The sequence below is a fragment of the Suricata suricatta genome, chromosome 10 (assembly GCF_006229205.1).
Source record: "Suricata suricatta isolate VVHF042 chromosome 10, meerkat_22Aug2017_6uvM2_HiC, whole genome shotgun sequence".
NCBI classification, from domain to species: Eukaryota; Metazoa; Chordata; class Mammalia; order Carnivora; family Herpestidae; genus Suricata; species Suricata suricatta.
This window is the reverse complement of record NC_043709.1, coordinates 98,172,781-98,194,404: the sequence shown is the minus strand read 5'-3', so window position 1 is coordinate 98,194,404 and position 21,624 is coordinate 98,172,781. Positions and strand designations below refer to the sequence as shown.

The following is a 21,624-nucleotide window of genomic DNA, read 5'->3' as shown; positions in this document are numbered from 1 at the left end:
ACCTGTGCTTCCTCAGCACTATGGCTATCCTTCCATCAAAACTCTCATCCTCCTTTGCGTTTGTATTTCTTTTGTTTATATTCATACTCCATTCAACTGTGGGCTCCCTGAATCAGGGTACAGGCTGTGTCTCTTGTCTCTGAATTCTTAGCCAATGCATTGTAGACACTTGAAACATTTTTGCAGAATGAAGGTAAGAATGTGACATTAACCTGAGCCCCCGTCACCACATCCCCCGTGCTCTCACAGCATTTGTGCCTTAGTCTCATACAGATCATGCCACCATCTGGTCCCACAACAGAGGGAGGGCCTGTGGGCTCACATGGCAAAGGAGATACCTAATGTCACTGCTGAGTCTTCACTGCAAAGGGACTAATGAAGCATAGAGGCAAGTAGTGCTTTTGCATAGCCAGGTCCAGAAGAGTAAAGCATGTTTCAAGGTCAAATCATATACTCAAAAAAAAGAAAATAGAAAATCCTTGGGGAAAGAAAAGCAGGACCTTTGAAGTATTGTTAGTTGGCATCTGAGGTGTGGTAGGCAGGGAAAATGGCCCCCTTCAAAGATTCATTTCCTTATTCTTGGAACCTATAAATTATCTTATAAGGCAAAAGATGTGATTAAGTTAAGGATCTTGAGAGGAAGAGCTCATCTCGGATTACCCAGGTCAGGTTTAGATGCAATCACATGTATCCCTATAAGAGGGAAGCAGCAGGAGGTGACACCAAGATACACACAGAGATGATGTGGTGACAGGCAGAGATAGGGCTGATGTGGCCACATCAAGAATTTCTCACAGTAGTTGGAAGAAGCAAGAACAGATTCTCTCCTAGGATATCCGGAGGGAGTAGAGTCCTACCAACACCTTGACCTCAGACATTTGGCCTCCAGAAATTGTGAGAGATTAGACGTCTGTTTGTTTTAAACCATGGGAGAAACCAAAAGGAAGGGACCTTAAATTTAGGCAGTTTCTACTATGTACCAGGCATTATGATAAGTGCTCTCTGTGTTCTGAGTCACCATGTCACACAGGCTTATCTACTTTCTAACACACTGTGAGAACTCCAAAATCTTCAGATAATACCATTCTTGCATAGAGGTTATAAAAAAACAAATATACCTAAAATTCTTGTTACAGAGAAAAATTAAAACCTAATAAAAAGACAAGACAATAAGAAAAAACAATAGAGTTGAAAAAGAACCAGATTTACCTCCTAAAGTTACAAATATAGTCAAGGACATAAAAATAAAACTCAACTGATAGGTTAGACAGCATCTGGAGATTAGACAGAGTTGAGATAATTAGGGAAATAGAAGACAGATCTAAGTAGTAATGGGCTGATGTGCCAGCCGTCTGGAAAAAAGCAAAGCCTTGGTTTTTAGGATTTGCTGATTTCCGTGGTGCAAATACTCCAACCATGGCCAACTTCAAGGTACCAACATGACCGTACTGAATACAGATTTGAAAAAGATGCTCATAATCCATTCTTAGTAGCCAGCATGAGCACACCACCCAGAAAGCAACAAAGAGGAATAGAGAGATAGCAAAATAGAAGTAAGGCAATGAGAAAAAAAGGATGAAATATAAATATGCAATATACATCTAACAGCAGAGACAACGACTGGAATTTTTCTAAATATGATGGAAGATACAAGTCCTGAGATTCAAGCAGCACAGTCTCAAGCAAGATAATAAATGTAAAACCCACATCTAGACACAACATACACCAAAAACGAAGAGATGATCTACATACAATGATAGAAGATACTATATGTGACCCAATAACAATTGGACTGACAACCTTCTTCTCAACAGTATCAATAGAATGGCATCTTCAAAGCACTGTGAGAAATAACTGATGCCCAACAATTTGATACCAAGCTCAAGCATTATATAAGAACGCATGGCTGTTTATTTCAGTTATCACTAGTACCACTACCAGTCCCTTAATGAAGGAAGTACCAAAGGATATTTTTTAGAAAAATAGACATTGAACCCAGTAAAAAAAAGAATAAGATGCAAGGAGAAATAATGAGCTAAGAACCTGTGAAATATGAAGACATAGCTAAAGAAGCACTGATTGTATAAATCTATCATAGTAATGCCAAATTTAGGGGTATTCAAAAAAAGTAGGAAGGTCAGTCAGGTAGTAAGGAAAGAAATAGCATTTTAAAAAGCAGTAATGGTAGAAAGCACAAATAAGATGGTTAATAGAAACCCAAATACATCAACAACACAACTGAAAAACTGAATGAGAAGAAGCAAAACTTTACAGTGAGAAGACAGAAAAGATTAGTTTACATTAAAATATCAATAAGGAGAGGCGCCTGGGTGGTTCAGTCAGTTGAGTGTCTGACTTGATTTTGGCTCAGGGCATGATACCAGGGTCATGGGATGGAGCCCCACATTGGGCTCTGTGATGACAGCATGGGGCCTGCTTGGAATTCTCTCTCTCTCCTTCTGTCCCTCTCCCTGACTCACGCTTTCTCTCTGATATAGTGAGATACCATTACACATCTATTAAAATCACTAAGAGAATAAGAAGAAGATGAAGAATGTGGCAATTTCAATTTTTTTTAATGATTGTTTTTCATCGAGAGACAGAGCATGATCATGGGAGGGGAAGAGAGAGAGGGAGACACAGAATCTGAAGCAGGCTCCAGGCTCTGAGCTGTCAGCACAGAGCCTGACGCAGGGCTCGAACTCACGAACTGTGAGATCATGACCTGAGCCGAAGTCAGACACTCAACTGACTGAGCCACCCAGGCACCCCGAATATGGCAATTTCAAATGCTAGCAATGATTCGGGGCAACTGGAACTCTCACATTCCTGGGAGAAATGCAGATAACATGGCCAACGTAAGAAGCAGTCTGGCAGTTTATTATAATATTAAACATATGCTCATCATACCACCCACTAATCCCATAGCTACATATTTACCCAGAGAAACTAAAGTGTATTTCTAAACAAAAACCCACACATGAATACACCTCACACTTATTAGGATGGCAACTATCAAACAAAACAAAACAAAATAACAAATGTTGATGAGGTCGTGAGAAATTGGAGTCCTTGTGTACCGTAGGTGGTGGAAACTGTCAGAGCCACGAGAGAAAACAGTATGACAGCTCCTCAAAGAACTAAGAATAGGGGCATCTGGGTGGATCAGATGGTTAAACTTCCAACTCTTGATCTCAGCTCAGGTCATGATCTTGAGGTCTGTGAGTTTAAGCCCTGCATTGGGCTCTGCACTGATACTATAGAACCTGCTTGTGATTCTCTCTCTTTCTCCCTCTCTCTGTCCCTTCCCCATTCATGCACATGCACTCTCTCAAAATAAATAAACTTAAAATTTTTTAATTAAAAAAATTAAGGATAGAATTGCCACATGATCCAGCAATTCCACTTCTGGTTATATACCCAAAAGGATTGAAATCAAGGTCTCGAAAAAATATTTATACACCCATGTTCATTGCACCATTATCCACTGTAGTTATACATGAAAACAGCCCGTGTCCATCATTGTCTAAATGAAGAAGCAAAATATGGTATATACATACAGTGTACATTCTGCCTTAAAAATGAAGGGATTATAAGATAAATGGGATGAAGAGGTATGAATATCCAGCTACAAAACAAGTAAGTCACAGAGACTGTGGGGAATAAGTTTAGGAATGCCCTGAGCTTGCACCAATAGGTTAACAAGGCTTAGGAGGAAAGCATCCAAGACTAGGTAAACGGGATAAATTCCCCAAACATAGTACAAAGCAGAAAGCTGCTTTCATAGGACAGATGGTCCAGAATAGGTAAACAGGTAAACAGGGCAATAGACCCCTACAGCTGGGTCAAATTGCCAGGAGCAGAGCTAATTAGCAAAAGAAAGGTGCCTTGTTGACCCTGAGGTCATATGCTCGGTCTTGGCAAGTTAAAATAAACAGAGAGAGGGAAAAAAAAAAAAGGATAAACAGAAAGGTGCTCCACGCCTACCTTAAACTAAACAACCATCTGCTCCACACTGCGATTTTGTTTTGTACTGACCCAAATCCATAACATGGAAGATCTTCGAAACCCCCTTTTTCTCACGCAATGCATTCATGTTCACAGTTTCACTGTCACTTTATGCACGTCCGTCACATTTATAAGCCTTCTGATCCTAATAAATACAGAGTAAGGACCCTTACTTGGCACTCCTGTCTGCCCCCCGACATTAGTCTCTCTCGCAGTTAATTCTGCATTCACTGTCTTGCTGGACAAGAGAGAACTCCAGATTCAAAGTCTGTGACAAGAGACGAAAAGTACAGAATGGGGAATACAGCTAATAAGATTGTAAAACGTGGTTTGGTGGCAGATGATAATGACAATTATCACAGTGAGAACTGAGTAAGGTGTGGAATTGTTGAATTATTACTCTATACACCTGAAGCTAATATAACACTGTGTTAATTATACTGTGATAAAAGAAACTTTATTCCTAAGAGTTTATTATTAATAATAGCAGTACTGCTTCAGAATACCAATTTAAATGTACAGTGTGACTATGTAAATATTTTACTTTCCAAGTAAACTTGTGAGTGTATCACCACTTATCTTCGCAGCTCTTTGTGACAGGCACATGTATGTTTCTGAAACAGACAGGCCTTCAGCACTTTTATTAAATTGTTAACAAATAATCTTTCTATGCTCTTGTTCTCAAACCTGTTCTCTAGATGCTGAAATGTGTTACAAAACAAGGTGCAAATTTAAAACAATGTCATGTTGAAATAATTGATTTAAATACAAAAAAAAGGAAATTGTGACATGTTCTACAATGTATGGATGTATTGTAAAGACATTATGCTAAGTGAAATAAGCCAGTCACAAAAAGAGAAATACTACGAGACTTACATGTGGCAGTTGGAGCAGACAGAGTCACAGAGACAGAAAGCAGAATGATGGTTGTCAGGGGCTGGGGAAGAGGTCAGAAGCGGAAGAATGGGAAGTTTGGCTTAGTGGGTATAGGGTTTCAGGTCCAGAAGACATTAAGAGATGGATAGTGGTGATTGGTTACACCACAGTGTGAATGTACTTAATGCTGCTGAGGTGTGCGCTGAAAAATGAATAAGAGAGTAAATGTCATTTTATGTGTGCTTACCGCAATTTTTTAAATGGGCAGAGTGGCGCGCCTGAGTGGCTCAGTCGGTTGAGTGTCCGACTGTCTATTTCCGCTCAGGTCATGATCCCAGGGTTGTGGTATAGAGCCCTGAGACAGGCTCCCTCATAAGCCTGCTTGAGACTCTCTCTCTCTCTCTCTCTCTCTCTCTCTCTCTCTCGCTCTCGCTCTCGCTCTCGCTCTTCCTCCCTCCCTCCCTCTCTTCCTTTGCCCCTCCCCTGCATGAGCACATACTCTCTTTCTCTCTCAAATAAAAAAAAATTTTTAATGTCGATGGAAAGAACCCTATTCATGAATGTTTATAGCTGCTTTATCCATAATTGCCAATGACTAGATATGACAAAATGTCCTTCAACTGGTGAATGTATAAACAAATCGCAGTAGCACTCTTCAGTTATAAACAGGAACAATCTACTGCTACATACAACCACACAGATGGGTCCCTGGGGGAATGATATTAAGTGAAAGAAGGCAGAACTAAAAGGCAAAGTATTCTTTGCACAGTATTATTACAGTTACATAAATTTTGGAAAAATCAGAACTCTAAAAACAGGAGCTACCAGGGCTAGGAGCTGGGGGTCAGCTCAACTACAAAGGAGCACAAGAATTCTGGCGGCGAGGACTCTGCTCTATAGTTTCCAATGATTACACACTCTACACTTTGACAAAAGCTCACAGACTAGGAAGCATGGCTTTTACTACATGTAAAGGACACCTTGATAAATGTGACTTTTAAAAATAACAAAATAAAATCCAGCTATGTGCTTCTTTTATGCAATACATCTGAAACAAAACCTCACAGACTGCTTGAGAACATGAAAAAAGATCAAGCAAATACCGACCTAAAAAAGGTGAGGTGCCTATATATTACTGTCAGACAGATTTTAAGGCATTGTGAAAAATGACGAGTCATTACATAAGAGTAACACTCCACTAGAAAGATTCAACATCTCTAAAATCTAACTGCAAAGGCTTGAAACAGATAAAGCAAAACTTGACAGAATGACATGAAGTAATTGACAAATTCATCAGCATTGTAAAAAAAATTTAATACAGCTCCCTTAGTAATGGGTAATTGAAGCAGACAAAAAAGTAGCAAATATATAGAATATTTGCATAACACAATTAACAAACTTAATTCAAAAAGTTTATATAGAATCCTGCACCAATCAGAAAATACATTCTCTTGGAACATACATAGAACAATTGCCAAAAAGGTCATGTAGGTGGCCACCAACAAGTCTACCCAAATGTCTAAACTAGAAATCAATTTAGTTACAAAAGATGACTTTAGAAAGTCTAAACATCTGGAAATTTTGAACACACTTTATAGGTAAAGAAAGAATTCAATGGAAATTAGAAAAGCCATAGAACTAAATAAATGAAAATGAAAATATGTTACGTATCAAATTTGGTGTGGCTAAGATGGCATTTAGAGGAAAATTTATAGCCTTAAAATGTACATATTGGACAATATAAAGTTCGAAAAATTGGTGCTGGGAAAGATAAACATTATCTCTCATTATCTTCCAACATATACACTGAAATGAAAGGAATAGTCAACTGTTCTCTAGATACTAATTCCTTAAGCAGAGGGTAGTTGAGTCCTAAGAAAGAAGAAAAACTTAACATACAAATGTTCAGTTTTTTTAAGGGAGCACCACTAATTAAATGTTTATGTTGTTGAAATTATCTAAAAAAGATTAAAGGTTAGTGGTGGTTTCCACATGGCCATATTACCTTCTATTGTTCATAAACACACACATAAACTGGACTTTTTGGACAGCAGGCCACCCTTTGTAGATTTCATCCATGAAGTTCTACTGCCTCTACTTGAGGAGGGTCTGTTCAAACCATCCAGCATTTACCAACCATCTACCATATGTAAGCCGCTATGAGGAATTCAAAGTTGAACCAAGTCAGCTTTGAGGAGCTCCAAGATGCGATTTGCCAGGAGGTCCACGCAGTGGGGTGGAATGCTTCGAGATAAGGTTGGGAGGAGGGGCACCTGAGTGACTCAGTGTCTAACTCTTGATTTCAGCTCAGGTCATGATCTCACAGTCATGACTTCAAGCCTCACATCAGGCTCTGTGCTGACAGTGGGAGCCTACTTGGGATTCTCTTTGTCCCTGTCTCTCTGCCCCTCCCCTGCTCATGCTCCTCTTCTCTCTCTCTCCCTCAAAATAAATAAATAAACTAAAAAAAAAAAGTTGGCAGCATAAAGACAACATGGCAGGAAAGAAATGTTAGTGAAGGTTTGTAAGCACGGAAATTACATGTGTAACCACAGCTTCAGGGAAATGGTATTCTAGAAAAGCTTACCTTCTTGAGTCCTGAAGTCATCCTCAGCAAAGATGTTAAAGTTACCACACAGCCCACAGGTCTTGTTGAAGTATCTATCTGACAGCAGGATTTGAAAATTGCCACTGCCATCAATTCTGGCCACAAAGCCGTAGGCCTCACTGGACAGCTTGTAGTACCCAGCCTCGGTCTCTAGATACAGCCCGTTGGAGGCATAGGGCATGGAGATGCTAGAGGGACAAGGATGAGCTCAGGAAGTATGCTTCTCGTGAATTTCCTGGATGTCCCTCCCACTTTTCAACCTCATCCCCAGGCTCCAGGGTTGGGACCTTGGTACCAAGTCGCTGAGGACCTAGAACAGGAGACAGGAGACTGGCCTCTTGCCTAGCCGTGCCACTCACTATCCCTGGGCACATTTACTCACTCTCTCTGGCTCCAGTTCCCTCATTTCAAAAAATAAGGAGGGTGGCAAGAGGGAACACGGGGTCCTTTTTAATTCCGACCTTCAGGGCTTCTGACTTACCTTTGGTCCCCCTGCAGCACACTACCATTGACAAAAAAATGGATGTCAAAAAATTCCCCGAGATACACGGAAAGGCTTACTCTCTTGCCATTTTGGAAGTCTCCTGAAAGAGAAAAAAGTCAGTAGTGGTGATTATTATCAAAAAAGTTATACATTTAGTTCAATCATCTTATACACATCACTAATCTTCTCTCAGTGGGAAACTCCCCCCGAGGACATAACAGATGGGCAACAAAAATCTTCCCCAAAATATCATTTACTCACCCATTTTTTCATTCATCTAAAAATATTGAGTGCTCTCTGGATACATAACCCCCTAATAGTCTTCTATTTCTCAAATGAAAACTATGAAAGCATGACCCCTTCTTCTGGAAGCTTATGATCTAATAAGATAAGCAGGTGGCTATGGACTATACCGTAAAAAAGAAAATAAAAGAAACATTGTGAGTTACTGGTAACAGGTACCCTAGGATAGTGTAAAACTCTCTCAGGACAGCCCAAATCAGAATCCCTAGGCTCTCTGATTAAAATGGAGATTTATGGGTTCATGAAATCAGTTTACTGAATTTGATTCTCTGGGAGAAATTTAGAGATCCTGTCAGCAAAGTGCCTCACTCGGCTCGGGAAATGAAGTCAGGATGCAATAAATGATTGATACTGCCATTCGAGATGTGTGAATAGGTGAACACATGAGAAAATAGTCTGTGAACAAGGGTTCAGTTGTGAGGAAGAAACACAGAGGCCAGGGTAGGGGCAGTGACCTAAAGCAGGAAAAGAAGCAGGAGACCCATTTTCGCAGCACCATGGAGACTAATCCGACTGAGAGGCCCTGAGAACTGGCGGTCTCCAAAGATAACCGACTAGCCACAGGAAGTGAAGGAGCCAGAAGGAACAATGTAGAGTCTTCATCTCACGCCTTGGAGACTAAGAAGTTGATAAAAACAGGGAAGATGAAGGGCAGCAGTGAATACAGAGATAGAAGATACTGGAGAAAAGGGGGTCAAATACGGGACTCAGTGCCTGTGGGCCCAGCTGAAAAGGTTAACCTTGGAAATGAGGAAATATTCCCTCTCCTAGAAGAGCGAGGGCTCCAGCTGCTCAGCAAAGAGGCGAGAATGTCTGTAGAACTAAGTACAGGAGATGTGCATGAGGTGTGGCCGCCATGGCTTGGGCCACTGACAAAGATCTTGAGGAGGACTTCTCCAGCTGAGCCCGGGCTGGACCCAGCTGCTGGAGGACTGCGATTAGCTATTACACGCATGCGTGCACACGCGCACACCAACCAGAAAAATAGACTCTGGTGACATTTCTGTGAGGGAGTCACATGTAAATAACTGGCCTATGCTAAGAATAGATTCCTGAATGGTACACTGTTAGCAGCTCGGGGGCCCCCAGGAAAGGCCCACAGACCACCCACAGACCGCAGACCACATTTTGCAGAGCTCCGGACCAACGCTGTCAGGAAGAAAAGGAGATGCCAGCCACATTAAAGGGTTATTGTCTGTTAGCCCGAGGAGTGTTTTTCCCGTAGCCCTGCCTGCCCTGCATTTTCTCTTAGAGCAGTTTCTCAGCAAGCACATCTTTAAACAGTTAAGCAAACTTTCTGGCAGCAAGAAATTAGCCCAAGAAAAACAAACACAACCACACAGATAAGTGATCAGACAAATAGAGTCAAACATTAATGGTAGAATCTAAATGGTGGGCATATGAGTGTTCCCTGTCTTATTCTTTCAATGTTTCTTTTCTTCTTCTTTTTCTTTTTCTTTTTTTATTCTTTCAATGTTTCTAAATGTTTGGAAATTTCCGTGGTAAAATGCTGAGAAAACAAGCAAATGGGATAGCCTGGCGACGACCTCCAGTTGCCAGGCAGTCCTTCACCACCCCCTCGCCCCCGCCCCAGCCTTCCATGCCCCTGGGCATGCGCAGTGGACCAAAGACCAGCTGCCTTCCAGGGCCTGTTCTTGGGGCCAAACGCACTGGGCAGGGCAAGTCTTCACTCGCCACCTGCCTGCTGGAGACGGTGGGCAAGGAGCCCAAGAAGTCAGGGGCTCTGGGTCGCTTATGACCACAGAAACTGTCTCCTCATCAGTACAGTTTTCCCTGTCGTCCATGCCCAGTGTCACAGAGCAGATGGACAGGCCGGAAGTCCTGCCCCAGCTTCACTGGGTGACTCAACCAGTATGTTGCCTCTGAGCCAAAGGCCTCTCCCTGGCGCCTCTCCTTTGCAAGAGTCTCCCTCCCTCTCATGGAGATTCAAAAGGGCTCTGGAGAACAAGTCGGCCAGGGAGCAAGGAGCATGTGGCTGGAAGGCGGGTAGGGAATGCTATGCATGCAGCCAGGTGGCTTGGGGTGAGCCACTGCTCTGCGGATGCAGGTCTGCAGCTATTCAGAGCTTTCAAGTACATAGAATCACCCAAACAGTTGCTCTCCACAGAGGCCGGGTGCCATAGAAAAGCCAGAGCTCACTATCCCTGTAAGGTTGAAAGGCTCCCACTGTATGGGGGTACATGGGACCCCACCCTTTGCAAGTAAATGATGAAAGCAGCCTGCTCCCACAGACCAAGGGACTTGGGTTCACCCAGGTGGCTACACTCAGGGTAACTTGCCTGTCATCACAGAGCCAGTGAGTGGTGAGAGAGTCGGGGCTCGACCAGGCATTAGTTTAAGTATTTGAGGGGCTGGGATCACCATTAGGAAGCCAGGGAGCACCAACTGAGCAAAACACTGTGTGAGGCAGCACCCTTTTCGGGGAAGGTAGGGCTGGCTGCCCAGGATCTTCATTTGTCCAGGGACCCTGGGTAGCTGGGACTGAGATCCTTGGTGAGGACTGAGCTGTCCAGAGCCTGTGGAATTCCTGAACCTGGACAGTGGTGGGAGGCCCTAAGAGCCGACACTCCACACCCAAAGCAACAGGGCAGCGAGGAGATCTGGAAAATGTGTCCTGGAGAAGACTTCAATACAGAAAAAAAAATACACTATGACAGCAGGAAGGCTGTTGGGGATAGTCAAAACAGGTGGCTTTAAAACATTTCTGCCCCAAAAGCAGAGTACCGTTTACTGCATGACGCAGCATGCACACACTCACACATTTCACACCACCTACCCTTCCCGTGAGCCAGGCCCTCTGACTACTTTCTGAGGTTTTTCTATCCTATTTCATGTAATCTCTTTGAATACTGATTATACTCTTTAAATTATTTTTAAATCCATACGTTATGACTCAGTTTGAAAAACACTGAACTAGCCTGACTCCATTTTAGAACTAGAGAAACTGAAGCCCACGTTTACAACAGAGTCTGTCCACCCCAGCAATCTTGACATTTGGGATCAGACACATCTTTGCGTGGGGGCATTCAAGATCCCTGACCTCTACTCACTCGATGCCAGTAGCATCTACCTCCAAGTTGTTACAATCCAAAACGTCTGAGACGTGTCCTCTGGGGGAAAATCAGCCTGGGTGAGACCATTGCTTTACACCGTCATCAAGAGGCAGGGCCCATACACAGGCTTTCTAACTCCAAGGCTAAATCTAGAAACACAAAACTGCCTAAAGGGGCATCTGAGTGCTCTGGACTCAGTTAACCACAGATTCAGGTGAGAACTCAAGATTTTATTTGCTTCTTATTTTATTTGCTTCCTTCCCTCCCTGCAGAGCTCAGGAGCGAATCTGATGATGTGCAGCCATTAGGAAGATGAGCCCAAAAGGGGATCCCACACTCCACAGACGTGCAGGTTAGCACTTCCTGTAACCACTAGGAGAAGGTGGGCTCGGTGTCCATCCCAAGAGGCCAGAGGAAGCTCTTCCCCGGGGAGGCTCTATCTCTTGTCTGGCCTCTTGGACTCAGTGACCGAGGGGCTAGGTAAGGGAGTAAGACTTCCCCCACAGGGAGTGGAGAGCAAGTTAGCAGCTGGAAGCAGCCTCAGATCTGTGTGATTCCCTGGACTTTTTAGAAAGTGGAACTCACTACTATGCATTTCTAAAAGACACTCTACCTCCACTCCTGTGATTCTGATGTAGGTGACCATCTTCCAAACACTGAGAAAACAGGGATCTGGTCTAATAGCACTATTTACTGATGTGGAAACCAAGTGCACCCCCATCCCCCGAAGTAAGTGACTCAGCACGGCGTCCTGTTGTTCTATGGCTGTCTCTGGGCTAGCTTGGGAACCAGACCCTGCAGCGTGGCTTAGGAAGAGCAGCCTTTCTGAGCAAGGGGGGCGCCAGGACTCCAGTGCTCTCTCTCCCCGGTCCTCGTGCCAGTGGGCTAGGAGACCCCCTAGTAGCTTTGGCCTACCTGGACCTGCCCAACCAAGAGCCAGGATCAAGGAAAGGGCCCTCCCCTTGGCACCAGGTGGTGCTTCACGCTCGGACATAAACAACTCTACCCAGGATGTGAACAAGGTCCGCAGGCACTCTAGAGGAATGGAAATTTGGGATTTTGAAGCAGGGAAACAGGATATCATTGGAGAACAATGGGGCAGAGGCGCATGCGAGGACGCAGGCATGTGTGTGTAAACTGGAGCTGCTGTGTCCAAGCGCGCTGTACGGACGGACCCTGGGGCCTCAGGCTTTTGAAGCAGCCGTGCCGACTCACCCCCCCTCCCCACGCCTGGAGGTGCTATAGGATACACAGGATAATAATCCTCAGATTATTCCTCTCTTCCCAAAGCCTCTCACGCCACCAGCACCAAAAACACAAAACATAGCCTCCCATTCTCTCTGATGTTAGCAGCATGATTTGGGGTGGGAATTAAGCCAATCTCAGTTAAAGTGTGATTAACCCAGAGTCAATTACCTGCCAGAAAACTGACATCTGACAAGTCGTTATAAGAACAATGACCCAGAGGCGCCTAGGTGACTCAGTCACTTGAGTGTCCAATTTCAGTGCAAGTCACTCGCAGTTCTTGAGTTTGAGTCCTGCTTTGGACTCTCTGCTGTCAGCACAGAGTCTACTTTGGATCCCATGCACCCTTCTTTTTCCACCCCTCTCCCACTCACACTCTCTCAAAAATAAATTAAACCTTAAAAAAAAATAAGAACAATGGCCCAGTGAGGGTGGGAGCAGGGGTCCCAATAAGATATTTGAAACAGAGAAGCCTAACACAGCCCTGCCGTTTCTCCTTGGCCCCTGAAACCTGGGAAAGGATGGCCAGAAAGGCCAGGCCTCTGACACGAACCCAAGCAATGTTCCCCTGACTTTGACAGACACGCCCCCATGTCCCCCATGTATCCTGTGTTAAGATGCACAGCAGCTGCTTTCAGTCACTAAGGTTTGGGTAACACTTCACACTTGTAAATGGTTGTCTCTCTTGATCCTACAGCACCTCCATCTTAAAGACAAAGAAATGGAGGCTGGGAGACACTGTGCACTTCCCTAAGGGCACTCAGTGGAGAGGAAGAGCCCAGATGAGGGCTCAGATTCTCTAACTGCAACTATGGCTCTTTCTATGCTTCTGTTTCCTACTGGGGGCAGAGCCACCTGGTCCTAGGGGATGGAAAACAACCAGTCGCCACAAGTTGATGAGCCCAGTGCTGGATGGGGCCGGAGTATTAGGGGCAGGGGGTGGCTTCCTGGAGGAGGAGACAGTGACTTCACAGAGGCACTCGGGCAGCCTGAGTTTCCCTGCCTTCGAGATCCACCCTTAGCAGGGAAGTGTCCAGTGTGGGTTTAAGTAGGGAAAGGGGACTTTTCCAACATGCTACTTGCCTCCCCGAGCCCAGAAGATGAGCTCTGTGCTTGGCCCTAAGATTCCCTTACACACTGTTTACAAATCCACCTTGAGGGTAAGGAGTGTATAGCAGGAATCATGACAGCAACCCCCAGTGTCTCCATGGGTCCCCCTCCCTGGAAAGTCCCCTGAAGCCCAAAGCCACACATCGGAGAGGATGTCACTCTGTCTTCTTTTGAAATCTTTCTCCTGTCACACCTAACCTACTCCATTCCGCTGACACCCCAGAGTCATCTCAAGTAGAGGGTCTGTATGGAACCCCACTACAATTTTTTTAAGATCCATAGAATAACGGGTGCCTGACTGGCTCAGTTGGTAGAGCATGCAACTCTTAACCTCAAGGTCACGACTTCAGGCCCCAGGCTGGGCACAAAGCCTACTTTAAGAAAATGGTATGGATGCCTGGGTGGTTCAGTTGGTTAAGAATCCAACTTCAGCTCAGGTCATGAGTTTGAGTGCTGTGTTGGGCGAGGAGGCTGGATCCTGCTTCGGATTTTGTGTCTCCCTCTCTCTCTCTCTCTCTCTCTCAAAAATAAAATAAAAACAATATTTAAAAAAAAAAGAACTAAGTACATACTCCCAGAAAGGTCAGTAGATGGTGTCAATGTCAATTTCGTGCTTGTAATATTTGAGAATAATTTTGTACAATGTTACCAATTGAGGGATACTGAGTAAAGGGAACACAGATTTTGTGTGTGTGAGTTTTTACAACTGCACACGAATCTATTATTCTCTCAAAATAAGAAGTTTAACCTAAAAAATAAAAAATAAATCTTACATATTATCCCCATAACTTCTGGGTTTTAATACAGGGTTATAAGAGTCCATTATGGATTTTTTTTATTGAGAAACAAGAAACAGAGAGAGAAATGATTTTTTCCTTGTGATGAGAACTGTTAAGATATGTTTTCTTAGAGACTTTCAAATATACCCACAACAGTATTGACCAGTACCGTGCTACGCCTCCCAACTCCTGGACTGATTGATCTGTCTTATAAATGAAAGTCTGTACCTTACCTGACTCTGACAACCACAAATCTGATCTCTTTTTCTAAGAATTTGGGTTTCCTTTTTCTTTTCCTTTTTAGATTCCATGTGAAAATGGGATCACACAGTATTTGTCTCTCTCTGTCTGACTTATTTCATTTAGCATAATGGCCTCAAGGTCCATCCATGTTGTTGCAAATACACTATGGTTTTTAAGGTAGAGAAACCCACTTAAAGTAAACATTGGGCAGGGGACCCTCAGCCTTCAGCCTCCCGGGGAAGGTGAGGGGGTGCTTTTTCTCTGCAGCTGCTCTCCCAAGTCACTCTTCAGCTACTGCCTCTGAAGCAAAGGGGTTCCCAAGTTCAGTGTCCAGATGGCTTCCACCGTTTGTCATGCCCTGGGGATGTCTGTGGTCCATTTCAACCCCTGCCTGGTTATCATGTCCAGGACCACCCAGCTTCCTGTTTTTCTCCTTTCTGGACTGTTTTGGCAAAGTAGCAATTCCTTCTTAATCCTTCCAGCTGCACAAACCTCTATAGTAGCTCCTCACTGCTACTGAATCAGGAAACAAACTTTCCCATCGAGCTGTCAGCCTCATTCCATGACCCAGGTTCACCTCCCACTACTCCTCAGCCCTATGCTTCTAAGATTTGGTCCCCAAAACAGCGGCGGCAGCAGCATCCAGGAACTTGTTAGCAATGGGTCTTTCAGGCCCCAGTGACTCAGAAAGCCTGGGAATGGGGCCCAGCAACCTGTTTGTAACCAGCCCCCCCAGAGACCCTGATGCTGGGGGGTTGGGAGTTTGGGAACCACTGTACCAGCCACACTGACCTCCCCCGTGAGCTGTACTGAAGGAACATGCATTCCTTCCAGCCTCTTCCCTGTGCTCAGACTATCCCCACTGAGGCAGCCCCTGCCCTGTCCTCTCTGCCCAACCGAAACCCCTCACCCAAGGCTCTTCACATGCCATGGTTTTCACAAAATCAGCTCTTGGGTATGACAGAGCACTGCGCTTTGTGGATCCCCACCCCCTCACCTTCAGTGCTGCCAGAGACCCCAGTGAGCCAAGCACCAGGAAACAAAGATGAGGAGGGCATGGTCCCTTGGGGCGCTCACAAAGGAAGAGGAAAAATGGCAGTCTGGTGAAGGTCAGTGCCCTGAAGTCACACTGGCAGATGGTGAAGGCATCAGCAGCGGCCAAAGAAGCAGGGGAGCCTCATACTTAAGGCAGCGATCAGCTGATGTAGCTCCCATGCTGAGCACTGAGGGCTGCATCCAGCCTGGGAGACCCTCTGGGACCGTGGGAGCGGCCTCCCTGGGAGCACTACCGCCTGCATCTCGGTAAGGGTCTGGGTGTTGACAAAAACTGTCTTTGGCCAACCCTGGACCAGGCTCCTCTGAGCCCTTCTCTCAGTCAGGTCTCCACCCTAGGCTCTGTCCTTGGTCTGACTGGTTCAGTTTAGCAAGAATCCTGCTGGGTCCATTTATCAAAAATCCTCTGCCTCAATATCTGTCCAATTCCTCACACCCCTCCCTGGCCTGACTTCAGCAAGAACCCTATCACATTAGCTTAGCCAGATATTTCCCTTGGTACTTTTCCATCCGCTGATCCCCACCTGTCTGTAAATCCCCACTTATCCTTGTTATATTTGGAGTGGAGGAGTGGAGCCCCATGTCTCTGCCCCACTGCAACCCTCCCCCACCCCACCATTACAGTGGCCCCTCTTGAAATAAAGCTTTCCTCACTGTCTATACCAAATGCCATGAAGATTTTGCTTTAACAATGCGGGTCTGATCATTGTCGTGTCCTCTACCCAAGGCTGCGGACCCCGTCTTTGCTAGGTTTTGTAACATCCTCATCACACATCGCACACATCTGATTTGTTCTTGGAGTGTGATGGTCACCAAACCACAACCCCCCAACACTGCCTGCAGCCCCACTCCAGCCTTGGAGAGCACCCTCTCTCCGTAGTGCAGAGGGAAGTTCCTGCATCCTGACAAACCCAGCATCAAAACGCAGCTCTTCCTTTTATTAGCTGCCAACCATTGGGAGGATCAAACCACCTCTTTGGGCTCAGCACCTGTACCCACACCTCCGAGCTGCTGTGGGGTGCAGAGATGACACATGCACATAGCAGCACTTTTCCAGAAACACAGGAGGTGCTCAACATCAGCTAGATACTCTGAATTCCATCAAGAACACAGCGAAGACCCCTCCCATTTTTCTAGGGACTCTGTGTGCTACAGAGCGTCTTCTGGTACATCATTTCTTTTGATGCTTTGAAGCTCCCAGAATGCTGCCTGGACCCAGAGCAATGGACGCAACCACTGGAGAAAAACTTGCTCAATCCCACCAGACTCCCATGGGAGAGACCCAGGGGAGGGCTAAGGGAAGTTCTTGATTATAGAAGGCTATTTCCATCCATGCTTCCGCAAGGATCTGCAAGCTTGGGCCCTGCCAGAAGAAGACCCCCAGAGTCCCCCAGTAAGGTTGAGCTTAGCTGGCACCTATCCTGAATCCCTCCCTTCAGTGTCCCGGACTCACCGATAAGCGAGAAGGAGCGTTTCTCGCAGTCCCCAGCCAGGAGGTAACTGCAGTCTCCCATAAAGCTGTACATGCTTTCATCAAAGGTGTTGATGAAGTCACCTCCAAAGAGGCTGCATCGGGCCATCGACGACCTGCCAACAGCCTCTTTTGCACAAAGGATCCCTGGAGGGAGAGACTACAGGTGAACAGAGTTGGGACCACGTAGCCACTCCAGCCTTGTGCCTGATACAACTTGGGAGCTGTGGGGAAGTGTTTTCCATCTTAAGCCAGACTAAAGCTGTTGCTTTTGGGGGCGCTTTGATGGCTTAGTCAATTAAACATCCAACTTTTGATTTCGACTCAGGTAGTGATCTCATGGTTCATGGGTTTGAGCCCCACATCAGGCTCTGTGCTGTTAGCATGGAGTCTGCTTAGGATTCTCTCTCTCTCCTCACTCTATGCCCCCCAACCAAAATAAATAAGCTTAAAAAAAAGTGTTGCTTTGGCCCTCAAAAATGACCTGGGACCCACACCAATAACAGAGGAACAGCTTTTTATAACATCTGTTTGTTTTAATAACATTTACTTACTAATTTAAATTTGTGACACATGCTTTAATTGAGAAAATTCGGAGAATACAGGAAAAAAATTCAATCAAGGTAAAATCATTGCTAACCAACATTCCATGATAACTAGAGATAACATTTCAGTTATCTTTCTGTTCTATTTCACAGCATATGGATATATAATTAAAGATTTTCTACAAATCTGTGATCAGCCCATACAAACTATTGATAACCTGTTTATTTCTCAATGTATTGTAAAGAATTTATCATGCCATTGTATATACTTACAAAACATGTTTTGTAGTGACTATACCATATTCTGCATCTAAGTGTATACATTTATACATTATAATATTAACCTTATTATTAGGTTCTTAGCATTTTTCCAAAAATTTTAATCGATTGTAATGAGGATCCTTATACATTAATTGACTATATCTTGAACAGTTTACATTCAAACAAATTGGCTGGTGTGTCTAACTCACAGAATCTATGGAGTGTTAGCTCCTCTAGGTCCATAAGCTAATTCCTCCCAGGAGACCCTCTTACCACCTTTGCACTGTGTGTGTGTGTGTGTGTGTGTGTGTGTGTGTGTGTGTGTGTGTATGTGGTCAGGTGGGGCACCGCAATACAAAATTTTTGAGTTCTTCAGGTCCCCTGGCACAGGAACCTCCTAGTAGGAATTGTAGAGGGTATGAAAAATGTGAGCACTTCCTCATACTAAACTGTGAGAGGCAGGCTGAATTCTGCTGACCTGAGTAGTCAACGTGGCGACAAGCCAGAGTCAGAAAAGGGTTCCTCTTGTCATTCAGACTCAGTATCGCAGCAAGGGAAGGAAGGCAATGTCCAGTGAGAGTGGTGGTCTGGGACCCAGGAGAACTGACCTCTGATCTTTGCTTTATGTGACTTTGGGGCACTCATGTTTCCTCTCTGACCCTCAGTCTCTTCATCGGTACTATAGGAGATTCCACTAGATGACCTCTGCAACCCCTTCTAAAACTAATCATCTGTCCAAGTCTTGGATTCCTTCTTCCCCATCCTGCAGCCCTATCATAGAAGACTGCTCTGTGTGGCCCCTGTGCTTCTTAATTGTCCAATCAGAGAAAGCATTTGCAGGTGCTGCTCCGCGAGGAATACAAGTCAGGGGAGGAAACTCTGAAGAACCTTCACCAGAAGAATTAACCAGTGACTCTGGCAGGCGCAACACAGGACTGGGCACACAGGTGAGTTCCCGACACACCTGCTGACTCCTGGAAGGGATTTATTTCAAAATAACCCTGAGGTAGAGGTAGAGAATGGGAACAATTTAGTACCTACCTGGCAAGGCGAGGGCCAGAGCAAGTAACACCCTCGCAGGTCTGGCAGGAATCATCTGCAAAGAAGCAGGAGAAATGACTGGTGATCACTGCCCTCACAGATCATTGCTGGGATGTACTACTGTCTGTGTGTGAAGTGGGAAGAACAATTTTTTAAAGCAAGAGAAATTCAGCCCTTGAATATGGAGGACTGGTCCCCCAAAAAAGCCCCTGGACAGGCCCAGCCCAAGAGTAACCATCACTGTGAGCCAGACCTCAGGCATCCTTCCCCAAACAGCGGTCCCAGAGCCCAGGCAGGGGAGGAACCAGGCCAGCCTGGCCTCTCGCTCCCCTGCACTCCTGCAGCATCCAGGAGTCCATGCGCACCTGATCCCCTCCTGCCTTTTCATCCTTCCACGCTTGGCAGCAAGCTGGAGAAAAGCTATCCTATGCTCTGTTCCTACCACAGGCACCCAGACATGGAGAATGCTCAACAACCACGTTTGCAGGTCAGTCCCCAGCACTAAACCACTGCTCAGGCAATGTGTGCTGGGCCGAGCAGATAAATGGACAGGAGTGCGGTAGCCTGGGCCCAGGAAAGGCTCCCCATAGGGTGTCCCTCTCCAAAAGAAGATGATTGACCCTGGATTCAGAGCAAACCCCAATCCCTTAGAGCCCCTGCCACAGCCCTCTCCTTTTGTTAAATAGGTGTAGACTCTATCACCTGACATTTACTGGAGGTGACTCTTTTCCTACTCAATGCCTCATCCAATGAAAGAGAGAAAGCCCAATCTGTTATATACCCATGAAAGAAACACTTAGACAACCTCAGATATGGCCACGTCTTGGTCTCAGAACTGGTGACCCTCTACAACCTCCCAACACATGGGCTGCTCTCAGGACACACCCAGAGGTGAGGGCAAAACCCACTCCAGTCTTGCCTCGTCAAGTAGCACAACCAGCAAAGCCAGCCATGAACAGAAGCAGCCACAGGACTCCCCAGTGACAAGTGGAGAGTGGGCCTTACAATGGTCCCTGGCTCTGAGTCACCCTCCAAACAAGCCCTTCTAGCCCAGAGACAGAGGGCCCCAGATCCCCAGGGGCCAGGACCAGTCCTGATCTTCCTCTCCCAACTGAGCCAGCCCTGCTCCCAGAAGACCAGACCTTTCCCTGCAAGCGGGGGCTGCAGGTATCTCCAAGGTCCCTTGGGAAGCTCAGTGCCACACGATGTGCCGCCAGCCTAGGCCATGCTCCCCAGCAGCTGAGGCCACTGGGACTGCTCGCAGCTCTGGACTGTCTGGCTGTTAAGTGACTCAAGGGCTGCACACTCCCCGGGGCCAGGGGGAGATAAAGGCTGAGTTATGACGTCCACCAACCCCCCCTCCTTTCCCACCACAATAGCTCTGAGCTGCCACAGCAGGGGATTGGCCTCCTGTTAATTACCAAAAGGAAACAATGCTCGGAAATGGTATTAGAAATACCTCCAAGCCGATAAGGCTTTGAAGAGTTTGGTGGGAGACCTCAGTCAGCTGCCATAATGGGCTGCTTTGCGCTCCCCACACCCCCCACACCGCCACCCCAGCCCTCCCCATAACAGTGTTCCATATAGACGGGGATGATCACAAATGCTGGCTGGCCCAGAGCAGACTGGCCCAGGCCAGGGAAGAATCCTGACCTGATCCACACAGCTCCTGGATCCGGCGTCCAAGGCCAGACACCGGGGAAGTTTGGAACAACACCTCAACGAGAGCCAAATTAGTGTTTGGAGAAAGAAGAGAATGATGCTTCCTATCCACGCTAAGGTATGAGTGATGCAGGCCCGGCCCTGACAACAACAGGCCCTTTGATTCCCGACTAGTGTTCGTGGACGAGGTAAAGATAAGGGGCCTGGGCACAAGCCCAGGCTTTTGTAAAATGATAGCCAAGCTGGTTTAAGTCTAATCATCCCCTAAGGACTCTTTGCCCACTGCTGGAGCCTGACTCATCCCTGACCTTACACACACCCCACACCCACACGCAACACACATACCCCACATGCACACATATCACACACACCACGTGCCCACATATCACACATAAAACATATACACCACATACATATACCGACACCCCATACCACACACACATATTATACACACACACCACATACCACACACACACATACCACACATACATACCACACATGCACATACATCATACATCACGCATACAGACACACCGCACCACACACAACACCACACACCACATTCACCACTCACACATCACACACATACCACCTATACTACCTACAGCAAACACACACACACCACACATATCACATGCACATACACACATATGACACACACACACACATGTACACATATGCCCCCTTCCTTCTTCCCAGTTTCCTGTTCCTAACAGCCTAATTCTTTGCATCATCTACTAAACTCATTTCTCCTAAAAGAGGGAGCTGATAAAATAGAGGAGGAAGGTAACTGTCTGACTATGGGGTTCCAGGCACTGTGACAGGCAGCCTAAGACAGATTTCGGTAAGGAATCCCACATC

At 45.7% G+C, this 21,624-nt stretch overlaps 1 protein-coding gene across 1 annotated transcript in view; it reads right to left on the bottom strand.

The window, feature by feature from the left end:
* The window catches only part of VWF (von Willebrand factor), a 130,458-nt gene extending 109,964 nt beyond the window's left edge, over positions 1-20,494 (bottom strand). Inside the window, exons 1-5 of the mRNA XM_029953391.1 lie at positions 20,244-20,494; positions 19,102-19,156; positions 17,237-17,401; positions 7,974-8,076; positions 7,472-7,680 (exon numbers count right to left, since the gene is read on the bottom strand). Of these exons, the coding sequence (XP_029809251.1) occupies positions 7,472-7,680; positions 7,974-8,076; positions 17,237-17,401; positions 19,102-19,156 (532 nt within the window). The 5' untranslated portion in view covers positions 20,244-20,494. The remainder of the gene's footprint in view (positions 1-7,471; positions 7,681-7,973; positions 8,077-17,236; positions 17,402-19,101; positions 19,157-20,243) is intronic.
* Positions 20,495-21,624: the final 1,130 nt, after the last annotated feature.